This window comes from Neophocaena asiaeorientalis, unplaced genomic scaffold (genome assembly GCF_003031525.2).
Source record: "Neophocaena asiaeorientalis asiaeorientalis breed wild unplaced genomic scaffold, Neophocaena_asiaeorientalis_V1.1 scaffold30, whole genome shotgun sequence".
Classification (NCBI taxonomy): domain Eukaryota; kingdom Metazoa; phylum Chordata; class Mammalia; order Artiodactyla; family Phocoenidae; genus Neophocaena; species Neophocaena asiaeorientalis.
The window spans coordinates 10477592-10502145 of NW_020174923.1; the positions used below are offsets into that span (position 1 = coordinate 10477592).

General features: G+C 48.8%; 1 protein-coding gene across 3 annotated transcripts in view; it reads right to left on the reverse strand.

The window, feature by feature from the left end:
* The window catches only part of TBC1D16 (TBC1 domain family member 16), a 69202-nt gene that overhangs the window by 7069 nt on the left and 37579 nt on the right, over positions 1 to 24554 (reverse strand). The window contains exons 3-9 of one of the 3 annotated variants that reach the window (XM_024761009.1): positions 10737 to 10898; positions 9568 to 9715; positions 8489 to 8653; positions 7840 to 7988; positions 5172 to 5306; positions 4258 to 4444; positions 1934 to 2113 (exon numbers count right to left, since the gene is read on the reverse strand). In XM_024761009.1, coding sequence (XP_024616777.1) covers positions 1934 to 2113; positions 4258 to 4444; positions 5172 to 5306; positions 7840 to 7988; positions 8489 to 8653; positions 9568 to 9715; positions 10737 to 10898 — 1126 coding nt within the window. Of the gene's footprint in view, positions 1 to 1933; positions 2114 to 4257; positions 4445 to 5171; positions 5307 to 6009; positions 6159 to 6658; positions 6993 to 7839; positions 7989 to 8488; positions 8657 to 9567; positions 9716 to 10736; positions 10899 to 24554 lie in introns of those variants that run through there. The other 2 variants (XM_024761008.1, XM_024761010.1) reach the window with 2 other exon arrangements.

Sequence of the window (24554 nt, forward strand, 5' to 3'; positions counted from 1 at the left end):
GGAGGCTGCCTCATATGGCTGCCCAGCAAAGAAGGCCTGGCCCACAGCAGGAAGCCGGCACTTGGTCCTGGCTGGGGTACATCCTGTGCGCTCTCTGGCCCGGACACTTTGAGGGCACACCGCCTTTGAGTCACACTTGCTCTCGGGGGCAGAGGAAGGACAAGGACCACCAGGAAGCCTGTGTTTAGTCTCCTGACGCCGGCCACCCAGCCAGACAGAACTTTGTTCCTTTGCAAACAGGGCCAGGAGGAGACCTGGATGCGGGCAGAAGTAATGGGCAGCAAACATCCCACACCCCACCCACTCTGAAGAGACCATTCTGGGTTGCCCAGCCCCTTCCTCTGAATTAATCCAGAATGGCCTTGATGTGGCTCAGAACGATCCTTCTGCAGCTATTCGAACTGTGGCCAGGGTTGGCGGAGGGCTGGGGGGAGGGAGGAGGACGGAGGAAGGTGCATGTCTACCTCCTCTCAGAGAGGACTCGGGGGCAGAAAAGGTGGGGCACATTCTAAATGGGGCTGGATGGCAGTACAGGACTAATCCCAGTTCACTGGACAAGGCCCAGGGCAGCGCAGCCCCTGAGGGCAAACTAGAAGTATCATAAATGAATGAAATAGAGTCTTTCTCACTCTGGGGACACTTTAAAAGTTAAAGCAGCTGGTAGTGACCACCCCCCTCTCCACGAGCTCACTCTAATGAATTAGCCTACGCCCACTACAATCATCCTACCCCCCGCTTCCAATCTCCTGCCACTAATTTGATCAAGTGGTGGGGCCAAATGTGGCTAAATTTAGCCTGAGAAATGGCCCCATTTGTTGGGTAATGCTCTGAGTTCACTTGTAACATTAGCCTAAATGTGATGTCACGAGGGTGGCAAACCTGCTGCTGGAAAAACACGCAATGAGGCTTTGCAAAGTGGACACAATTTTTTTTTTTTAAAATGTGATCCAGTGTTTTGGACCATCCTTGCCAATGCTTCCTTGATTCCAGCCTGCAGTACACGTCGAGCACGCTAACCCACGCAGGAATCGCGGCCCAGACCTGGGCCGGGCTGGGGGCAGGAGCAGGAGGCGGGTGAGGATGGATGAACACAAAGACAGCCTGTGGCACCAGCACCACATTCGTTCACACTCACTTCTATCAGACATAACTGTTCTTTGACAGTAAGGAGGGGAAACGCTGATGCACATTTCCGAGGGCTGGTGGGCGTGCCCACGTAACAGCGAGGTTTGTCTCATCCAAGCTGCTCCGGCTGCCGCAGGGAGGATGGAGCCCGCTCTTGCAGAAAGGGTCCTGGCCACCTCCCGGATGCGTCAATACTATATTTTTTTTAGGCTGATGGATTCATAGAGACTTGCCTATCCTTTCACGTCGCCAGCTTGTTGCTAATTTGGGCATTAAAGCTGTGTGACAGGGCCAGTTCGACGCTCTCAGGGGAATTTGTCGAGGAGACAATGATAACAGTGGATGGCAAGTGGAAATCACATCCCTGGGTGGGGACAGTGGGCCAGGCCCGGGCTCTCAGAGGGGCTGATGGGGAAGCAAGATCTCGGGCCCTTTCCCTGAGCCGTCCCGAGGGGGCACTGGCTCCAGCTTGTGGGCACTGGCGTCCTGCTCGGCCCCGCAATGTCTTTCACGCTGATTGGTTGTGACAGGAGCGTGCTCAGCCCCAGAATGTGGTAATGAGTGCAGTCAGTGGGCAATTTGCATCGATTTCAGTTACTTGGGAGGCGAATTGCAGGTCTGAGGCTGGCCACGTGGGACCGGAAGGCAGTCACCATGTGAGGGGCGGACTGTGGCTTGCGGGGGGTCAGGGACGGTGGAGGGGGACCCCAGAGGAGGCGCACGGTGACGTGGGCACCCCACCCTCCTTTTAGGCTGGGTGCAGGACGGCTGTCCCAGCCCCCAGCCCTGGGCACCGCGCCGGACTCACCTGGTAGTGGGCCCAGCAGGCCTCCCAGATCCGCAGAGCCTCAGCCTCGGGGAACTCCCGCTTGAAGCACAGCAGCAGCCAGCGGTGGCAGAAGAGCATCTGCAGGCCGTCCTCGCCCAGTGAGACCAGGTGCTGGTAGAAGCGCAGGTGCGTCAGCCGCAGCAGCTCCCGCAGGTACAGCTGGGGGCGAGGCCGAGATGAGTCAGCCCCCCAGCCCCGAGCACGCCTGCCTGCCTGGCCCAGGAAGCCCACTCCCACCGAGGCCCTTCCTCGGTCCACCCCTCCCGCCCGCCAAAGCCTGTGTGCCATGCGTGAGGTCTCTACCTGCTACATGTCACTGCACCCACTTGTTTTGTTCTGTCGCTGGAAGTCTGACTCACACCTGTCTTTGTCAGTTTAGCCCAGATTTCATACTGTTTTGGAGGCTGTGGCGTGGTCCAGGGCAAGGCAGAGCACAGCACCCTGATGTGGACCAGGAGGCTAGTGGCAGGAAGACCCCCAGGCCTCAGGCGCCATATGGGGCTGTTTCTGACACCCCCACCCTTCTGGGATGTCGAGCAGATCATCCATTGACAACGCCACCTCCCCCACACCCACTCAACCACCTTCCGCTCTGATCACCAAGATCCATCATCTTCCAGAGCTGATTTAGAGCAGAGAGGGGGCGTTTCTGAACCCCAAGAGGCTCAATTCCTGCACTTAAGGTCACCACCCAGTGACTTGGGATAAGATGGAGGCTATTTCTGGCAACGTCCTGCTCTGGGTGCTGACTTCACCAGCACCGTTGTAAAATCAATCTCCGGCAGCTAACGAGTCACGGGGCCATGTGCTTCGGAGCTCATCAGGGGCGAATCGCATCAGAGCCCGTAATTGCCTCCGCAAGTGGAAATCACATCCCTGGGTGGGGACAGTGGGCCAGGCAGCTGTGGACCCACTGACCCACAGCAGCCGTGGAAACCTGACATCACAGGGCCGATGCAGAGAGCACAGAGTGGGCAGGCTCGGCTGAGATCCCAGCCAGATCCTGGGGTGAGGGCTTGGTGACTCACAGTCCCCTTCCCACACAAGCGACCCATTGTTCCTACTTGAGACAGCCGCTGGGATGGCACGGGAACTGATTCTGAGGATCCTTCCCGACTGGCCAGTCTTTCCACCCAGTGGCCCACAGCAGGGTCAAGTCCAGGCATGCAGCTGACCCCCTCCCTCCCTCACGGGTGCCCCCCACCCCCGCTCGGGTGCCCGGCCCCTTCCAATCCCCACCTGCCTGCTCCTGGCTCCCCCTCGTCCAATCCCCTGCTGTGTTCTGCTCTACCATCCATAGTCTTCAACGGCTTCCTAATGGCAAGTTGACAGGACATGCTCCTTGGCCTGGCATTTGAGGCCCTCCATTCAGCTCGACCCTCATTGCATGTGGGCCACCAACCTGACCAGGGCACCCAGTGTCATTGCCCAGAGAGCTCTGCTCAGCCAAGTCTCGGCAGGCCTGACAGTGTCCAGGGCCAGACCCCATGTGCCATTGGGTCGGCCTAGTCCAAGGAGACACTGGGACGCCTGTCTTGGTTCCCACCTCTATCACCAGAGCTCTTTCTGTATCACTCCCTGGCACCCAGAATCCTCTCCTCACACTGTCAGCTTCCAGACCAAGAATCTCTTGCAGACTGGGGACCTGAGACCACCTCCCAGTGCCAGCAGCACCCGGCAGGAGCTTGGAGTGCACAGGTGCTACGTAAGGAAAGAGTGCACACTCCTGGCCCTGCCTTACCCAGCTCTGCCTCCTCGCTCCCAAGTCTCAGTGCTGCCTGGTCTGTGTAGGTTAGGGGAGGCCATGAAGGGAGGGGTGCCGGCTGCGCACAGCAAGCCTGCTGCCCTGGAGGTACGGTTGTGACAACTACCCAGCGGGCCTCAAGGTGGTTTCAGGAGCCCGTCCCATCCCCACCCCCAGAACCCTGGCTACGTTGGACCCCTGCAAGGGGCCCAGATGCACCTGAGGAACCATTTTACACAGCACAGGGTCAGGTGTGATAGGGACCCCCCCCCTTCTTTGTCTCCCAGGGAGCCTGGGTTGGGATGCCACATGCAGGGAGGTGGGAAGCCACAAGGGGAAGGCCCTGCACAGTCTAGACTCTGGACCTGCAGGAGTGTGAGACGGGGATGTCAACATGTGTCCTGGAACCTGGGAACAGCATGCGTCCCTCCTGGGGGAGCTGGCCCTACCCCAGAGGCCCAGGGCTAAGCCCCCCACAGTCCATTGGTAAGGCTGTCCCTGGCCGTTCTGCTGCTTGCTGACCCACAGCAGCCAAGGCATACACAACTGAGAGCCTCACCAGCTGTTTCTCCATGTCCTCATCCCGAGGAGAGCTGACAAAGATCGTGTTCTGCATCAAACCCACAAAGCACCAGAAGGTGTCTGACTCGTCCAGGACCTCGGCCAGGATGGGTGCCACCAGGTCCGACATGCCCTGGGAGTAGCCGATGGCTGGGTTGTACACCGCATAGTTTAGCAGGATCCTCCTGGAGACGCAGTGCAGAGAGCAGGGAGGTCAGTGGAGGACGGCCGCAACACAGCAGTGTGTTGTCGTGCAGGCCAGTAGAACCCCAGGCTGGAGACCCTGGGCTGTCCGGGCCCCCATCCTTCACCTTGATCTCAGAGGAAGGAGGGCAGCTCTGGAACCGTCTCCAGAGCCTGGGGAAAGGTAATGGCCTGCAATTAGGCACTCACCAGCCCAGCCCCTCGAGAGCAGGGCAAGGAGGAATGTGGGTCTGATTTTCTTAATTGTCAACTGCCTGTGACAAAGGGTGGGCTGGCCAGGAACGTTTTCATGGGCTGCTAATTTTGTGCAATTATTTGCCAGGAGGTAGCAGCACGTCAAAGATGCCAGCCTCAGCCCTGTGTGGCTTTATCATCCAGAAGACCACCCAATGGGAGACAGAGACACTCAGGGGGAGGCTGGCCCACAGCTGGTGTGAGACAAGCAAGGTTAGGCTTAATGGATGCCCAGCGGGTGGGGCCTACAGGCCTTCCCTGGGCCTCTAGGACAATAAGAGACCCACTGACATTGCCTAAAATAGCTAACAACCCTCTGATTCTGGGGCATTGAACCTGGAGGAAAGACCCCTGACCCCTGCCAAAGCTGCTGCTCTTCCACTTCCCAGAGGGTCAACTGAGGCCTGAGGGGTGAGGTGGCAGATGGGAGTGAAACGGAGGGGGCAGGAAACATGCTGGCCCGGAAGGTGGTACCTCATGCTCTCCACATTGGGATTGCCTTCTCCTCGGAAGAACTGGTTGCTTCGATCTGTCCGTACCACATCCTTGTCCACGGTGAACTGCACGTTCCGCCAGAACGCTCTGTGCTCTTCAGGGGTCATGGAGAGCCTGGCATGGAGCAGAGCGCCCGCTGGGGGGGTCAGCAAGCGGCACATACGCTCCCGGCTGGAGCGGGCGTCCCGCCCAACCCCGCCCAACCCTGCTCCCAGATGGGAACTGGGGCCGCTGGCAAACCCTCCGGCGCCCACTGACCTGGGGTGGGGGTGGGGGGGAGTGCACAAGGCTTTCCAAACATTAACTCGGCCTCACGGGTCCCAAACAGAGAGCTGACCGTAGCCCCGGGATCAGCGAGGCCCAAAAGGACCTCAGCAGTCCCAGTGCCCCCCAAACACCCCCGCCACCCCGGTGTTCTGCGGAAGGATGTCAGCGCCTCGTTAAGTACGTTGAAAAAGTATTCTAAAATCTTGACATGCGAGCTAAAGAGAGCCAGTCCCAGGGCCCGCCGCTGGGGTAATAACTGCACTTATCCAGCCCCATCGCTCACGGTCCTGGGAGACCCATTTTTCAAGGAAACTATGGGTCACGGAACATATTATCATGCTGAATTGCACCTCAAATTGCCTTTCCAAATGGCATTTCCCTCCGCGGCGCTGGGGTGGGTTTCCCTCCGCGGCGCTGGGGTGGGTTTCCCTCCGCGGCGCTGGGGTGGGTTTCCCTCCGCGGCGCTGGGGTGGGTTTCCCTCCGCGGCGCCGGGGTAGGTTTCGTTTCCCTCCGCGGTTCGAGGGGGCCCCGGCCGGTCGCCGCGGTCACCTTTTCTGCTGGATCTCGGCGTATTCCTTTCTCTTCTGCATCCGCAGCGCCTCCCTTTCCTCCGACGTCGACTCGTGGCTGTAATAACGCAGCAGGAAGGGCCAGACCTCCCCCCGGATTGACACATCAATGCCGCCGAAGAAAATGGCCTGGAGGAAGCGGCAAAAGTTGGGGAGGGGCCAAAGCAGGGCCGCTCAAAGGACCCCCAAATCCCCGGAGATCTGTGTTTTGGTGGCTTTGCTGCGCCTTCTTGACAACTGATGCCTTGATTCAGATCGCTGCAATTTGCACATGTTTGGAAGGGGAAAGTGCCGGCCCCCCATTCCCATACAGGACACAAACCAGGCTCATTTCAATGTCAATGCCCCCCCTGGTGCGGCACTCAGATTAACCTGTCGTTCTCACGTCAGGGCCTAATCCCGGTTTTGGAATCGCGGCGCGGGCTGCGAGCTCTGCTATACAGGCTGACGCGGGGTCCTCCAAACCCGCTCCGGAGGTTGCTTTTTCATCGCAGCGGCTTTGATTGCTCTATCGGGCGCGTTCACACAGCCAGCTCTGGCACCAGCGGACGCACCCCCCGGAGGCGGCCCGTGGGCATGGCCCCGACCCCTGGTCCTGAATCGGGCCCCGCGGGCACACCGGGCCTCACCTTGCGGAGCTTGTACTCCTCCTCCACCTGGCCCAGCGCGTTCAGGTGGCGGAGCCAGGCCGCGACGTCCAACCGTCGGTACATGCTCTCCTCGGGGTGCGTCTCGGAAGACGGCAGTTTGGGACGCCGAATAGAGAACTGCATGCACGTCTTTTCGTCGGCGACCTGCTGGACGGGAGGACAGTTGGGGATCAGTGTCTCAGCCGCTTCGCTTTCGAAGCCAGCCGCGCTCTTCGCGGGATGTAAGCCTTCCTCTCTCTCTTCCGAAAGGAGGAGGACGCCTCTTCCCTGCATACAAACCCCTAAATGGCAAGTGTAATTAGACACAATTCAAATGAAAATACCGTCCTCTTACCATGGTCCCCCCTCGCGCTCCCGGCTCCCGGCCCACTCCCATCGACCGCCGCTCCCCACTCTCCCTCCAGCCCCGCCGCAAAGACGGAGTTAATGCCTCGGACGGCCAACTTCCCTCTGCCGGGAGGGCCTGCAATAAATTACATGTGATTGGCCACATACAAAGGGATGGCTGTTCTGCGAGCGGGGAGCCCGCCTGTCAGGTTGTCTCCACGGGCAGTCACGGATCCAGGGCAAAACTGCAGCTGACATTTAATTCAAAAATCAAAGGTTGTTCAATGTAGGGGGAAAAAAAAGCCATGCTACTGTAATAAGGGAAGCCAGCAGGAGGCTCTGTGGGAAGGAAGGGAATTTTAAAGTCAGCCCGTTTCTAATAAGCACATACAGTATCTTAACCAGATAATTAAAGAGCTCTTATTACATTTGTATGTAGATTAGCCACCCCGGTGTTCTGCGGAAGGATGTCAGCGCCTCGTTAAGTACGTTGAAAAAGTATTCTAAAATCTTGACATGCGAGCTAAAGAGAGCCAGTCCCAGGGCCCGCCGCTGGGGTAATAACTGCACTTATCCAGCCCCATCGCTCACGGTCCTGGGAGACCCATTTTTCAAGGAAACTATGGGTCACGGAACATATTATCATGCTGAATTGCACCTCAAATTGCCTTTCCAAATGGCATTTCCCTCCGCGGCGCTGGGGTGGGTTTCCCTCCGCGGCGCTGGGGTGGGTTTCCCTCCGCGGCGCTGGGGTGGGTTTCCCTCCGCGGCGCCGGGGTAGGTTTCGTTTCCCTCCGCGGTTCGAGGGGGCCCCGGCCGGTCGCCGCGGTCACCTTTTCTGCTGGATCTCGGCGTATTCCTTTCTCTTCTGCATCCGCAGCGCCTCCCTTTCCTCCGACGTCGACTCGTGGCTGTAATAACGCAGCAGGAAGGGCCAGACCTCCCCCCGGATTGACACATCAATGCCGCCGAAGAAAATGGCCTGGAGGAAGCGGCAAAAGTTGGGGAGGGGCCAAAGCAGGGCCGCTCAAAGGACCCCCAAATCCCCGGAGATCTGTGTTTTGGTGGCTTTGCTGCGCCTTCTTGACAACTGATGCCTTGATTCAGATCGCTGCAATTTGCACATGTTTGGAAGGGGAAAGTGCCGGCCCCCCATTCCCATACAGGACACAAACCAGGCTCATTTCAATGTCAATGCCCCCCCTGGTGCGGCACTCAGATTAACCTGTCGTTCTCACGTCAGGGCCTAATCCCGGTTTTGGAATCGCGGCGCGGGCTGCGAGCTCTGCTATACAGGCTGACGCGGGGTCCTCCAAACCCGCTCCGGAGGTTGCTTTTTCATCGCAGCGGCTTTGATTGCTCTATCGGGCGCGTTCACACAGCCAGCTCTGGCACCAGCGGACGCACCCCCCGGAGGCGGCCCGTGGGCATGGCCCCGACCCCTGGTCCTGAATCGGGCCCCGCGGGCACACCGGGCCTCACCTTGCGGAGCTTGTACTCCTCCTCCACCTGGCCCAGCGCGTTCAGGTGGCGGAGCCAGGCCGCGACGTCCAACCGTCGGTACATGCTCTCCTCGGGGTGCGTCTCGGAAGACGGCAGTTTGGGACGCCGAATAGAGAACTGCATGCACGTCTTTTCGTCGGCGACCTGCTGGACGGGAGGACAGTTGGGGATCAGTGTCTCAGCCGCTTCGCTTTCGAAGCCAGCCGCGCTCTTCGCGGGATGTAAGCCTTCCTCTCTCTCTTCCGAAAGGAGGAGGACGCCTCTTCCCTGCATACAAACCCCTAAATGGCAAGTGTAATTAGACACAATTCAAATGAAAATACCGTCCTCTTACCATGGTCCCCCCTCGCGCTCCCGGCTCCCGGCCCACTCCCATCGACCGCCGCTCCCCACTCTCCCTCCAGCCCCGCCGCAAAGACGGAGTTAATGCCTCGGACGGCCAACTTCCCTCTGCCGGGAGGGCCTGCAATAAATTACATGTGATTGGCCACATACAAAGGGATGGCTGTTCTGCGAGCGGGGAGCCCGCCTGTCAGGTTGTCTCCACGGGCAGTCACGGATCCAGGGCAAAACTGCAGCTGACATTTAATTCAAAAATCAAAGGTTGTTCAATGTAGGGGGAAAAAAAAGCCATGCTACTGTAATAAGGGAAGCCAGCAGGAGGCTCTGTGGGAAGGAAGGGAATTTTAAAGTCAGCCCGTTTCTAATAAGCACATACAGTATCTTAACCAGATAATTAAAGAGCTCTTATTACATTTGTATGTAGATTGAGCAAAATATGGCAGGAAGCCTTGTCAAAACATGATTTTTCAAGTGCGGAGTACTGCCTTTACAAGAAGCCTGGGCACATGTTTCAAATCCCAAATTGCTGCTCTGTAGGCCCCCAGCGACCACGGGTCACACCGGAGAGGCCTGCGTCTCCGGGGGAGAGAACCAATGTCCTGGGCCCCCGTTGGAGGGGAGGGGGGAATGGGAGGGGGGTTGTCTCAGCAGCCAGGTGCCTCCAGGGGTGGTGCAGGGCCTCCCTGGGGGCAGTCCCCAACCCTCCTCCGGGCTACCTGGTCTTTGAGGTGCGTCTCTGCGCAGTATTTCCATTGCTGAAGCACGTCGGGCAGCTTGTCCAGGCCACCGTGGTGGAAGTGGAACACCTTGTACTGGCTTTCCCGGCTGGCGACGACCAGCTGGCCGCTGGTGCAGGCCTCATCGCTGAGTGGCCATCGGAGGGTGGAAGAGAACAGATCCATGAATATGTAAACATGGGTTTTTATTTCCAAGTATAATCAGAGGCCCCTATTGCCAACCTCAGAGGCAGGAAACAGAAAGTCCCCGTGGAGTTTGGCTGCTGGCGGCAAGGGGACAGAATTACTCCCCAACAGAAGCCATCACCCCTTTGCTGAAGAAGGCAAAGCAGCTCCCTTCCTGGGAGACCCCAGGTTGTATTGTCCTCACTCCCAGGAGACCTGCCAGAGCAGCCTTCTGTCCCCACCCTTGCCTGCCAGGTCATATCCTCCCTTCTCTCTGGGGGTCCTGGGGGTGGATGCCCTGACGGGGAATCAGGTTTTGAACCCAGATGGGGCGGGCGCTAAGGGATGCCCCTCCAGCAGCCTTCCCCATCCGGCATGGAAGGCACTCTGGGAGAATCCTCCGGGGAAATTCACAACACATGCCTCAGGGCCATCGCCCAAACTTGGCTTCCCTTCCATGAAAGGTGGGATGTGGCTCTGGGTCTGGGAACTCCCACAGAGACACGCCTGCTTCTTCTAAGCACGAGTCTTGGTTGGTGCTTTCCTGCGGCTGGGCCCCCCTGCCTTTCAGGAAGAGAGACACGAGGTGGCCGTTAGGCAGGGAACTAAAAGGGATGGCTCCCCATAATGAAGGAAAGGGTGCCTCCCTCTAGAAAGCCATGGCCTATTCTGAGCATGCTGGGCCTCTGGGTGGGTGACCGGGGGCAGCCTGCAGCAACTGCTCTCTGTGTAGCCCTGGTTCGTTGTCTTTCCCCAAACCAGAGCTCCAAGCAACAGCTGCTTACCATCACCCTGAAAGCAGAGGAAAGAGTTTGGGAACTACCCAGACCCAGCTCCTGTGGGGCAGCCGTAGGGGGCACTGCTGACAAGACTAGTGATGTTGGGAAGCAGATGTTTGGGGATGCAGGGGTGCTGGGCCCAAGCATGGCCCCCTGGGACACGGCACACAGGCAGCTTCCAGGACATGGCCAAGAGGACCTCACCTGAAGAAGAGGCGGAGGGAGCGCATGTGACCCAAGTCCACTCGGAACACACCGCAGATCTGCTCCAAGGCGCAGGCCCGCTGCGGCTCGTCCCAGCGCGGGGGCTGCAGGAGGCCACTGCTGTCCGGGAACTGCAGGTGGGCGTCCACGCTGGAGGGGGAGCTGGTGGAGCGAGTCATGTGAGGGCCACACCTTTCTCTGTTGTGCAGCCATGGGGGAAGGGCAGGGAGGGCTGGGGAAACCATTTAAACGTGCGTGCACACTCAGAGATATAGCTGAACACGCTGGGCACATAGAGGCTGTCCACGGACACCCACGAATGAACGAACGAATGAATCCTATCATAGGTCTTGCCCAATTACACTTTAATGTGGATGGGAAAGCATTTTTGTGATCAAATTTTGTTCCACCTCAACAGCGATATTAGGTTGTCATAATGGCAGATGAGGTCCTACTGACTGGGTTTGAGCCCTTGCTATGGGACCTTGGGCAAGTTACCAAGCCTCTCTGAGCCTTTGTTTCCTCTTTTGCACAGCGAAGATAATAACATGGCTTCGTGTAGAATGAACAGTGCTCAGTGCTGGGCACCCTGGTTTTCAGGGCTTACTGAAAGAAGCTGTTTTGTGACCATTTTAGACAGCGTGGGGCTTCCTTTTGGGTTCAGATTGGTTCAGTATTTTCCTGAAAAAATAGTGGTTCCATAAGGAAACATTTGGGTTATAATACTGTTAATACTAATAGTAAACACTTAGCTCTGTGTTAACCACTTTTCATGTGCTTTTCATCACATATAAGCTTCATAATAACTCCTAGGAAATGGGTGGTTATTACCACCATTGTACAAAACAGGAATTGAGGCTCAGAAAGGTTAAGTAACTTGTCTAAGGTCACACAGCTAGCAGGTGGTAGAGCTGGAATTTGAACCCAAGCTTTGTGGCCCACGCCTTCACCAGTGTATTTAACTGCTTCTAAGTTCAATGTTCAGCAATACAACCCCATTATCTTATTCTGCTTCTTTAAAAACTTAATAATTTTGTTTGGCTCCTCGGTTGCCAAATATTTTATTGCATGGATTCAGCTACACCACAGGTTAAATGCCGTCTCTTGAGATTTAATAGTAACATCTAGCAGATGACTGCTAAAATATCGCCAGAGTAAAGGCAAGCATCAGTTCTGGATCCCAACCCCAATATCCCACAGAGGTAAGACTGCAATCACTTTATCCCACTTTCCTGTTTCAGCCGAGAACATAAAAGTGTCGGAGGCAATGAATCCTGAGGCGCCTCTTCCTCTGATGGGCACCAGGTCTCCAAATGAAGCTACTCTGGATTGTTCAAGCACAATCCCTCTAACTCGGAACTTCCTCAAAGAGGAAGACTGGCCTTTGTAGAAACTTAGCTGCTTCTAGAACAATACTGGGCCTGGTGTGCAGTTCTTCCCCACCTGCCTAAGGAAGTGGGCTGAGCCAGGTCCTCCCATTTCTGAGGGGCACCAGTGCTCTCCCAGGAAACAGACTCAGATAAAGATAGACAGCTGGATGGGAGGGTAGGTAGACAAGCTGAAGCACGCAGCCACACGGCAAACTCGGACCCAAAAAGGCTGAGGGATTCCCTGTCCTCCCGAGGGGAGCCTGAGTGGCTGCACTATGCAATGACTGTCTGCAAAACAAGGCAGCCGCAGGTCTGAAGACAGCCCCCCACCATGCTGCTTCACACAGCATTTCATAACCTGCGTATTGAACAATGAGGCCGCAGTGGCCAGAGAGCATGTGCTTGGCGTGCTTCCCCGGCGGGGCCGGCCCATCCGGGCTCACCTCCAAGCCCAGCCAGAGAGGGCCCACCAAAGGGTGGCATTATTTCCAGCCCCTCTCCCCCAGTTCTCCCCACCGCCACTCCACACGTACATAGCACGATCCTCCAAAACCTGCATGCCCTTCTCAACATGCTACGTCCTGCTCACCCCACAGGGCAGGCCAAGGTTTGCAGAAACCAGATCCAGGATGGACACTTGCTCTCGCAGAGTCCTGGCCGAAGCCACTGCTCCTCTGCTGTGGTGGAAGGACTGGGGTCCTGAGGGGAAGGAGCCCAGGAGAGAGGCCCCCCCAACACCTTCCGGCAGCAACTTGCCCCCAGGCAGAAGTCTGCCTAAACCCTTTTACAACTCCTGAGGGGGAAATTATTTGCATTAATTAATTGATTGATGAATTAATTCAAGACATTATGTTGGGACCTACAGCTGGGGTTCCGCGGTTCAAACTGGAGCAAAGTTGATAGGAGACATCGTTCTCTGTTATTTAGGGCCTGTCATAGCAGATGACTGTACAGTCATCTAGGTCACCTAGGGCCACATCTGTTTCTGCCTGAAGACCCATTGCCATGGGGTTGAGGGCTGTATCTCGTTTGCTCTTCTGCATCCCTAGCTCTCAGCACAAGCCTGGCACAGAACACAGAGATTTAACACTCATGCCTGGGATGAAAGTGTTAAATGTCTGGGAATTTTGAAGTCATAGAAAAACATGGAAATAAAATCTTGGGAAAATTGAAATATGTACAATTTTTATTTTTTATCTTTTTACACATGCAGAGCGATTTGGTTTTAAGAATACTCATATGTGTGGCATATAATTTGGCTTGTTCGTAAAATTATTGTGTGGTACATTAAAATTATAAGGATGGTTTATCTAAGGCAATAACTCCCAATATGCTATAAGTTAAAAATGTTTTATAGGTAGAGGGAGAAGATGCTAAACTCTAAGAAATATAGCATTTCTTTCTGAAGATCACCAAAACGCAAAACAGAAATGAATAAGAAAAGCCAGCTCTGCCGCAGCAAAACATAGCAAGCGTGTTCTTTGTCGATCTGGCAACTCCTGCAATGTCAGGCACAGAGTTGGAGATTAAATATGGCCCCAAATTCCTAGAGTGGTGTTTGTTTCCCTACCCCTGAATCTGGGCTGGCCTTTCGAGTGGCTTTGGCCAATAGGATGTGGTATGAGTGACATTCTATGAGCTCCAGAGCCTGGCCTCAAGAACCTTCTGTATTCTCACTCTTGGTATACTCCTGCCACCATGTAAGGAAGCCCAGGCACAAGTGATGAGAGACCACAAGGATAGAAAGACTCAGCTGACAGCGTCAGAGTCCCCAGACCTCATGGACAGAGACCATTTCAGACCCTCCACCCGGCTGAGCTCCCAGCTGCTGACAGCTGCCTGAGGAAGCCCCAGAACACCCAACAGAACAGGCTGACTTGGCCCAGCCCAGCGGGAAGACCTGTGAGCAAGCTGAAGATGGTGGTTTTAAGTTCTGGAGTCCTTTGTTACGGGGCTATAGATAACTGATAGATACGAGAAGTGTCTGTTATCAGAAAAAGCTTGAGCAGGAAGGAAGAAACCTCCAAAATGATTATTTTTGGTTTTTTGGTTTTTTTTTGGTCATGACGAGGAGCATGCAGGATCTTAGTTCCCTGACCAGGGATTTAACCTGTGCGCCCTGCAGTGGAAGCGCGGAGTCCTAACCACTGGACTGCCAGGGAATTCCCTTCCTCCAAAATTACTGAATTGTGGTTCTCAAGGTCAAAGAGACATTGCGGCCAGACTCTAACGTTTTTAAAAATCCAAACTTCTAAGTTAGCTCTTGCTTTTCTTCCTTCTGAGCCTTTTGATTCAGTTGAACAGTAAGTCGATGGAACCCCAGCTGTAGGTCCCAAGTATAGTGTCTTGAATTAATTAGTCAGTCAATTAATTAATGCAAATAATTTCCCCCTCAGGAGTTGTAAAAGGGTTTAAGCAGACTTTTGCCTGGAGGCAAGTTGCTGCAGGAAGGTGTTGGGGGGCCCTCTCTCTGGGGCTCCCTCACCTCTGGGCCCCAGTCCTTCCACCACAGCAGAGGAGCAGGAGCCTTTACCCTGGACTCTGTCGGAGCAAGCGTCCATCCTGGATCTGGTTTCTGCAAACCTTGGCCTGCCCCGTGGGGCGAGCAGGACACAGTGTGTTGGGAAGGGTGTGCAGGTTTCGGAAATTGTGCTGTGTGCATTTTGAGTGGCAGTGGGGAGGACTCTGGGGGAGGAAGCCTGGAAATAATGCCACCCTTTGGTGGCCCCTCATAATTGCCAGAACTTGGAAGCAACCAAGATGTCCTTTGGTAGGTAAATGGATAAACAAACTTCAGTACATCCAGACAATGGAATATTATTCAGCGATAAAAAGCAATGAGCTATCAAGCCATTATGTCCATATGCATTACTAAGTGAAAAAAGCCAATCTGAAAAGGCAGAGTTGGAAACTTACTATATGGTTCCAACTCTATGACATTCTGGAAAAGGCAAAACTATGTAGATAGTAAAAGGATCACTATCCTTTTGTCAGAGATCCTGGTTGTCAGAGACTGGGGGGAGTGGGAAGCGGTAAATAGGTGGAGCACAGGAAAGTTTTAGGGCAATGAAACTACTCTGTATGATATTATAGTGGTGGCTACATGTCATTATATTACATTTCTTAAAACCCACGCAATGTACAAGACTGAATCGTAATGTAAACTATGGACTTTGGGGGATAATGATGTGTCACTGTAGGTTCATCCAATGTAACAAATGTAACAAATGTACCACTCTGTACCACTCTGGTGGGGATGTTGGTAATGGGGAGGCTTTGCATGTGTAGGGGCAGGGGTATATGGGAAATCTCTGTACTTTCCCCTTAATTTTGTTATGAACCTAAAACTGCTCTAAAAAATAAAGTCTATTAAAATGAAAAGCCAAAAAACAAACTGGGACATATATATGACAAGGATTAATATCTTTAATACAGAAAAAAGTTTGTAAACTTAAAAAACTGAATGCCCAACAGAAAATATGGCAAAGGTACAAGAAAAAACAAATCACCAGAGAATAAATACAACTAGCCAATAAAATTTTCGTGTCCAGAGTAATGAAATAAATGCAGCTGGAAACAAGATACAATTTGAGGGGAGGTCTATGAAATTGGCATAATTAAAAAGTTATGAAATATAATGTAAGTAAGGGTTTGGGGAAACACTCTTGCACAGCTGGGGGCACTGTATGCTGTTCAGATTTCTCTCAATGGCAGTTAGGAAATCGGATGCAAAAGGCTTAAAAATGTTTATGCATTTTGACCCTTTACTTTCATTTCCAGATATTGATCCTAAGAAAACAGCCAGAGACACCTACAGAAAATATGTATGTGAATAGACACAGAAACAGCCTCTGACAAAAATCTAATGCTCATTCAGGATAAAAGCTGTCAGCAAACTAGGAATAGAAGGGTACCACTTCAGATTGATAGAGGGCACCTGCAGACATTCTACAGTTCACATCATACTCAACGGTAGGAGACTGAATTGTTTCCGCCTACAATTGGGAGGCTCTACACTCAGCAAGAGGCAAGAAGAGAAACTGAAACACATAAATATTGGAAAAGAAGAAGTAAAACTGTCCCCATTTGCAGATGATATAATTGTTTACATGAAAAATCCCATGGAATTTACAAAATAACTATTATAACTAATCAGTGAATTTAGCAGAGTTATAAAATAAAGATTAATGTAGAAAACTTAATTGTATTATGAAAGACTAGTAACACATAATTGGAAAAGGTAATAAATAAAAAATTCCACTTATAGTAGCAAAAAGCCCATATAAAATACTTAGAATAGGGACTTCCCTGGCAGCGCAGTGGTTAAGAATCTGCCTGCCAATGCAGGGGACAGGGGTTTGAGCCCTGGTCCAGGAAGATCTCACATGCTGTGGAGCAACTAAGCCCGTGCGCCACAACTACTGAGCCTGCGGCCTAGAGCCCGCAAGCCACAACTACTGAGCACACGTGCCACATCTACTGAAGCCCGTGTGTGCCTAGAGCGCATGCTCCGCAGCAAGAGAATCCACCACAGTGAGAAGGCTGCGCACCACACAACGAAGAGTAGTCCCCGCTTACCACAACTAGAGAAAGCCCGCATGCAGCAAAGAAGACCCAACACAGCCAAAAACAAATTTTAAAATTAATTAATTAATTTAAAAATACTTAGAATAAGTCCAACAAATGACATTCAAGACCTATACACTGAAAAACATAAAACCTTGCTGAGAGAAATTAAAGGAAAACTAAATAAATATATAGATATATAGAATATATATATAGAAGATATATATATCTTATATATATAGAAGATATATACCATGATCATGGATTGAAACAGTCTCATCGTTAAGATGGCAATCTTGCCAAATAGATCTACAGATTCAACACAATTCCAATCAAAATTCCAGCAGAATTTTCTGGGTAGAAGTTGACAAACAGACTCTAAAATTCATATGGAAATGCAAAAGACCTAGAATAACCAAAGCAAATATAAATAAAAGAAGAAGAAAGTTGGAGGACTTATTATAAACCTACAACAATCAAGGCAGTCTGGTATTGCTTAAAGAGCAAACTTTTAAATTAATGGAACAAAATAGAGCCCAGAAATAGGCAAATATGATCAGTTAATTATCGACAAAGATGCAAAGACAATTCAATGGAGAAAGAATAGCTTTTCAACTGATGGTGTTAGATCAACTGGATATCTGTATGAAAAAAAAATTAACATCAACCCTTTCTTCATGTCATACACGAAAATTAACTCAAAATAGATCACAGACCTAGACGTGATACCTAAAACTTTAAAACTTCTAGAAGAATCCATAAATGAATACTTTTGCAACCTTAGAATAGGCCAAGTTTTCTTAGAAAACAAAAAGCACAAAACATAAAATAAATAATTAATAAATTAGATAATTGAAAACTCTTTTCTTCAAAATACATCATTAAAGAAAATAAAAATGCATCCCACAGCCTGGGAGAAAATATTCATAATACATATATCCAATGAAAGACTTGTATCCAGAATATGCATGAGGAACTCTTAAAACTCAACAGTGTTGTTAGATAAATATTTCTTAGGTGTGATACCAAAAGCATGATCTATAAAAGAAAACAAGTGATAAATCAGACTTCGTTAAAATGAAAAACTTCTGCTCTTTGAAAGACACTGTTAAGAAAATAAAGATACAAGCCACAGACTGGGAAAAGATATTTGTAAAACACATATCTGATAAAGGATTTGTATCCAGAATATATAAAGAACCCTCAAAGCTCAGTAATAAAACAAACAACACAATTTTAAAATTGCCAAAAGATTTGAAAAGACTTCACCAAATAAGCAAATAAGCATATGACATCATTGATCATGTGAGAGAAATGGAAACGGAAACCACAATGTGATATAAGGAGATATAATGTGACACACTACACACCTATTAGAATGATTAAAAAACAAACATATGAAAACTGCTGTTACAGAGTGCTGGCTAGGATGCAGAGCAACTGGAACTCTCATTCTTTGCTGGTGGGAATAGAAAATGAAAGAGCCACTCTGGGAAATAGTTTGGTGGTATCTTATAAAGAAAGTCAAACATACACTTACCATACAACCTATCAATCTCAATCCAAGAGAAATGAAAAGTGTTCACACACAGATTGGTGTATGAACGTTTATAGCAGTTTTTTCATATTTGCAAAAGCAAGAATCAACAGGTATTTCTTTCAACTGCTGAATGGATAAGCAAACAGCAACAAAAATGAAGAAACCACTGATACACACAACATGGATGAATCTGAAATGTATTATGTTACGTGAGAAAAGCTAGACTATACACGAAAGATATTCAGCATCATTAGTAATCAGGGAAGTGCAAATTAAAACCACAATGAGAAAAAAAAAAAAACAAACCACAATGAGATACCCCTACACACCTGTGAGAGTGGCTAAAATTTAAAAGACTGACTATACCAAGTGCTAACAAGGATAGGGAGGAACTGGAACACACTGCTGATGGGAATGTAAAATGGTACAACCACTCTGGGAAACAGTTTGGCGGTTTCTTAAAAAGTTAAACACACACCTGCCATATGACCCAGCCATTACACTCCCAGGTATTTACCAAGAGAAATCCAAACATTATGTCCATATGCAAGATGTCTACACAATGTTTGTAGCAGCTCTATTTGTAATAGCTAAGAACTGGAAACAACCCAGTGTCTATCATCAGGTGAATGGATAAACAAATCATGATATATACATGCAACGGCATCAGACTCAGCAATAAAAGTGAATGAACTGCTGATATACACGACAATGTGGATAGATCAGAAAATCACTATGCTGAGTGAAAGAAGCCAGAACAAAAACAAACAAACAAACAAAAACATACTGTGGGCATTCCGTATATATAAAGTTCTGGGAAACGCAAGCTAATCTACAGGGATAGAAAGCAGATAAGTCATTTTTGAGGTAGGGGCTAGAGGGAGGCATGGGTTACAAAGGGACACAGGAAATTGGGGGGTGATGGATGTTCGTTATCTTGATTGAGGTGATGGTTTCACCAGTGTACATACGTCAAAACTCAGCAAATAGTGCACTTTAAATATATGCAATTTATTGTACCTCAATTATACTTCAATAAAGTCGTAAAAAATACCAACATTCAACTCAGTATGATTACCTAATTCCTAGCAATAAGGGATATTTTAATATATTGTAGCACATGCATATGATACAATGCCATTAAGCTACTACAAAACGTTTTATAAAAGTATTTAATGACCAAAGAAAATGCTATTATGTTGAATGAAGAAAGTAGGATGAAAAATTATATGAAATGATACAATATGGTTCTGTATATAATGTATATTTATAAATATTTTAAATCTACATAAATATATGAGTAGAAAACTACACCAAAATGACAATAAAGATCATCTCTAGATGGCATTATAGTTTATTTTCATCTTGTTCTTTATCTTACACATTTTCTAAAAGGAATAATGTATCATTTTGATAATCAGAAACAATAAGCTAATCTTCTATCTTTTTTTAAACAAGAAGTCCATATTAGCTTTTATATTGCAAAACCAATAAGGATAATTTCAAAAAGAAAAGAAAAAGTGAGGTATCAAGGACCAATTATCATCACAGTTACCCTTTATTTGAGGTTTCCTATGTGCCAGGAGCTCTGCTGATTGCTTTAAAGACTTTCTCATACCAACACTATGAAGGAGATATTATTAACCCCTTTTATAGCTAAGTAGACTGAGGCCAGGAACATCACCCTCAAATTTCACAGATGGTAAATGGCAGAGCAGGGATGGGCCAGGTGTGGCTCATCCAAAGCTCAAACTCCTGACTCCTATGGTGTGTGACTTCCAGAGACAATGGCAACAACTTAAAAGGAAAAAAAGGAAGATACAGAGGAAAACAAAATTCTATTTTAAAAAGCATCTCTTAAAGAATGCCCCTGAAAAACATACCTACTGCTCCCCATTGCCCCATGCTCCTGGATCTGAAACCGTCAGCAGTCAGGTTTTGTCTGCCAGTAAAGCCCCAGTCCTCAGGCTGGCACGTGATACACTCCACAAGTTAACCTCAGCTTATCTTTGCCTGTTCCTCCTTGTATTACTGCATCACACTGTATGGCTTTGAGCAATAGAAATTTATCTCTCCCAGTTCTGGAGACCCCAAGTCCAAAATCAAGGTGTCAGCAGGGCCAAGCTCCCTGTGAAGGTCTAGGGGAGGATCCTTCCCCGCCTCGTCCAGCTTTTGGTGGAATCCTTGGCTTTCCTTGGCATGTGGTACATCAGCGGTCCCCAACCTTTTTGGTACCAGGGACTGGTTTCGTGGAAGACAAGTTTTCCACGGAAGGTGTGGGGGGGTTGTTGGTAGTGGGGGGATGGCTCAGGCAGTAATGCGAGCGATGGGGAGCGGCAGATGAAGCTTTGCTTGCTCACTATCTGCTCACCTCCTGCTGTGCGGTCGGGTTCCTAACAGGCTGTAGACCAATAGCAGTCTGTGGCCCAGGGGTTGGGGACTCCAGTCTCCACCTCTGTCTTCACATGGCCTTCTTCCTTGTGTGTGTGGGTCTCTGTGTCTCTGTTTTCTCTTCTTATAAGGACACCAGTCATTAGGGCGCACCCTAATCCAGATTGGCCTCATCATAACTAATTACATTTGCAAAGACCCTCTTTTTAAATAAAGTGGAATTTTGAGGCTCGAGGTGGACATGGATTTAGGGGGACATTATTCAACCAAGTTATACCCCTTTACATGTTCCCACTGTATCTTAGGCAGACTGGACAACTCACGTCTTTCCACCCCATAAGGCCCTCTCTCCATGCATTTGCCTCCTTGGGTCCCTCCCTCTGGGTTGCCTGCTCTCCTGTCTCTATTCCTGTTCTTTTCACTCTCCAAGACCCAGTTTGTCTGTGTTGTTTTCCTTTGACCTTAGGGAAGCTGCTAAGCAGAGTATCTGGTGTGTCACAGGTACCCAATATATGCTGATTTTCCTTTATTTCTTGCAAAATCCTTAGAATTTTATCCTTCTCTTTTGTGTGTTTTGCTTTGGATTTTGTATTAAGTCACTTGCTGATGCCCAAACCAGACAAAGACATCACAAGAACATAACATTCTAGGCCCTAATGAATATCCCTCATGATAGAGACACAAAATTCTCAACAAAATACTAGCAAACAAAATCCAGCAACATATAAAAGGGATCATACACCATGACCAAGTGGGATTTATGCCAGGAGTGCAAGGGTGGTTCAACATATGAAGATCAATCAATATAATATACCAGATTAATAAAATAAAGAACAAAATCCACATAATCATCTCAATAGCTGCAGAAAAAACATTTGACAAAAATCCAACACCTTTCATGATGAAAACACTTACCAAACTAAAAATAAAAAGGAACTTCCTCAATCTAATAAAGGGCATCTATAAAAACCCACAGCTAACAACATACTCTATGGTGAAAGACTGAAAGCTTTCCCCCTAAGATCAGGAACAAGATAAGGATGTCTGCTCTCACCACTTCTATTCTACTGGAGGTTCTACTCAGAGCAATTAGGCAAGGAAAAACAAACAAACAGAAAAGCATCCAGACTGAAAGAAAGAAGTAAAATTATCTGTTTGCAGATGATATGATCTTGCATATAGAATATCCTTAGGAATTAAGACACACATACACACAAAAACCTGTTGGAACTAATACATGAATTCAGCAAAGTTGAAGGATACAGGATCAGTTTACAAAAATTAATTGCTTTTCTATACACTAGCAACAAACAATCCAAAAACAAAATTAAGAAAACAATTCCGGGCTTCCCTGGTGGCGCAGTGGTTGAGAGTCCGCCTGCCGATGCAGGGCATACGGGTTCGTGCCCCCGTCCAGGAAGATCCCACATGCCGCGGAGCGGCTGGGCCTGTGAGCCATGGCCGCTGAGCCTGCGTGTCCGGAGCCTGTGCTCCGCAACGGGAGAGGCCACAACAGTGAGAGGCCCGCGTACCACAAATTAAAAAAAAGAGTTGCACAACAACAACTGCAAAAACATTGTTGAAGCAAATTAAAGAAGATCTAAACAAATGGAAAGTCATCCCGTGCTTATGGATTGAAAGGCTTAATACTGCTAAGCTGGCAGTACTCCCCAAATGGATCCATAGATTCAACACAATCCCTATCAAAATCCTAGTTTCCTTTTTTGGAGTTATTGACAAGCTGATCCAAAAATATTATGGAAATGCAAGGGACCCAGAATTGCCAAAACAATATTGAAAAGGAAGAACAAAGTTGGAGGACTCACACTTTTCAACTCCAAAACACACTATAAAGTGGTACTGCCATAAGGACAGACATATTGATCAATGGAATAGAACAGATGATCTAGAAATAAACCCATACATTGATGGTCAATTGGTTTTCAACAAGGGTGCCAAAACAACTCAGTGGGAGAAAGAATATTCTTCAACAACTGGTGCTGGGACAACTGGATATCTATGGGCAAAAGAATGAATTTGGACCCTTACCTCATACCATATACAAAAATTAACTCAGAATGGATCAAAGACCTAAATGTAAGAGCTAAAACTATAAAACTCTTAGAAAAAACACAGGCATAAATCTTCATGACCTTGGATTAGGCAGTGGTTTCTTCAATGACATCAAAAGCACAAGCAACCCAAGAAAACATACATAAATCGGACTTCATTAAAATTAAAGACTTTTGTACTTCAAAGGAAACTATGAAGAAAGTGAAAAGACAAATCCACAGAATGGGAGAAAATATTTGAAATCACATATTTGATAAAAGACTAGTACTCAGAATATATATATATATAAAAATTAGAACACAACAACAAAAAGACAACTGACCCAATTAAACAATAGATCTATCTGAATAGATGTTTCTCCAATGAAAATATACAGGACTTCCCTGGTGGCACAGTGGTTAAGAATCCACCTGCCAATGCAGGGGACAAGGGTTCGAGCCCTGGTCCAGGAAGATCCCACATGCCGCTGGGCAGCTAAGCCTATGCATCACAACAACTGAGCCTGTGCTCTAGAGCCCATGAGCCACGACTACTGAGCCCGTGCACCACAACTACTGAAGCCTGCGTGCCTACAGCCCACTCACCACAGCTAAGAGTAGCCCCCGCTCGCCGTAACTAGAGAAAGCCCGAGCGCAGCAACGAAGACCCAGCGCAGCCAAAAATAAATAAATTAATTAATTAAAAAAGAAGAAATACAAATGGCCAATAATCACATGAAAAGATGCCCAACATCATTAGCCATTAGGGAAATGCAAATCAAAAGTACAATGAAATACCGTTTCACATCCACTAGGATGGTTACAATAAAAACCAAAGATGGAAAATGTAAGTGTTGGTGATGTTGTGGAGAAATTTGAACCGTTATACATTGCAATGGGAATAAAAAATAGTGCAGCTACTGTGGAAAATAATTTGGAAGTTTCTCAAAAGTTAAATATCGAGTTACCATATATGACCCAGCAGTTCCACTCCTAGGTATATACTCAAAAAAATTGAAAATATATATCCACACAAAAACTTGTATATGAATTAATGTTCATAGCAACATTATTCATAATAGCTCCAAAGGGGAAATGACACAAATATCCATCAGCTGAGAAATGGATAAGCAAAATGTAGTATATCCATACAATGGAATGTTATTCAGCCATAAAATTAGTGAAGTACTGATACATGCTATAACACAGAGGAATCCTGAAAACATACTAAGTGAGAGAAACCAGTCACAAAAGGCCACACACATACTGTATGACTCCATCTATATGAAATGTCCAGAGCAGGTAAATCATAGAGACAGAAAGCAGATTAGTGGTTGCTAGGGGCTAGGGGAGGGAGGAGTGGGTTTTAACTGCGACGGGTATGAAGTTTCTATTCTGGAGTGATGAAAATATTCTGGAATTAGATTGTGGGGATGGTACAACTTTGTGAATGTACTAAATGCCGTTGCATTGTACACTTTTAAAGGGTGAGTTTGGGGACTTCCCTGGCGGTCCAGTAATTAAGACTCTGTGCTTCCACTGCAGGGGGCGCAGGTTTGATCCCCGGTCAGGGAACTAAGATCACGCATGCCGCGTGGCAAAGAAAAAATCAATAAAGATCTCTGTTTCAATTCATGTAAAATATACTGCAATAAAATATTTTTAAAAAATAAATAAAGGGTGAGTTTTACGTCATGTGAATGATATCTCAATAAAAAGAAGTCACTGTGTCCCCACACTCCCCTGTCTGATTCAGCCTGCATATCTCCTGGCAAAGGCACAAAGCATGACCTCAGTCAATACTTGTTTATTCAACACAAAGTTCTCAGTGCCTCCGTGTTCTGGGGACAGCTGGATGCCGTCCCCACACATGTGGACTTTCATTCTGGTGGAGAACGGA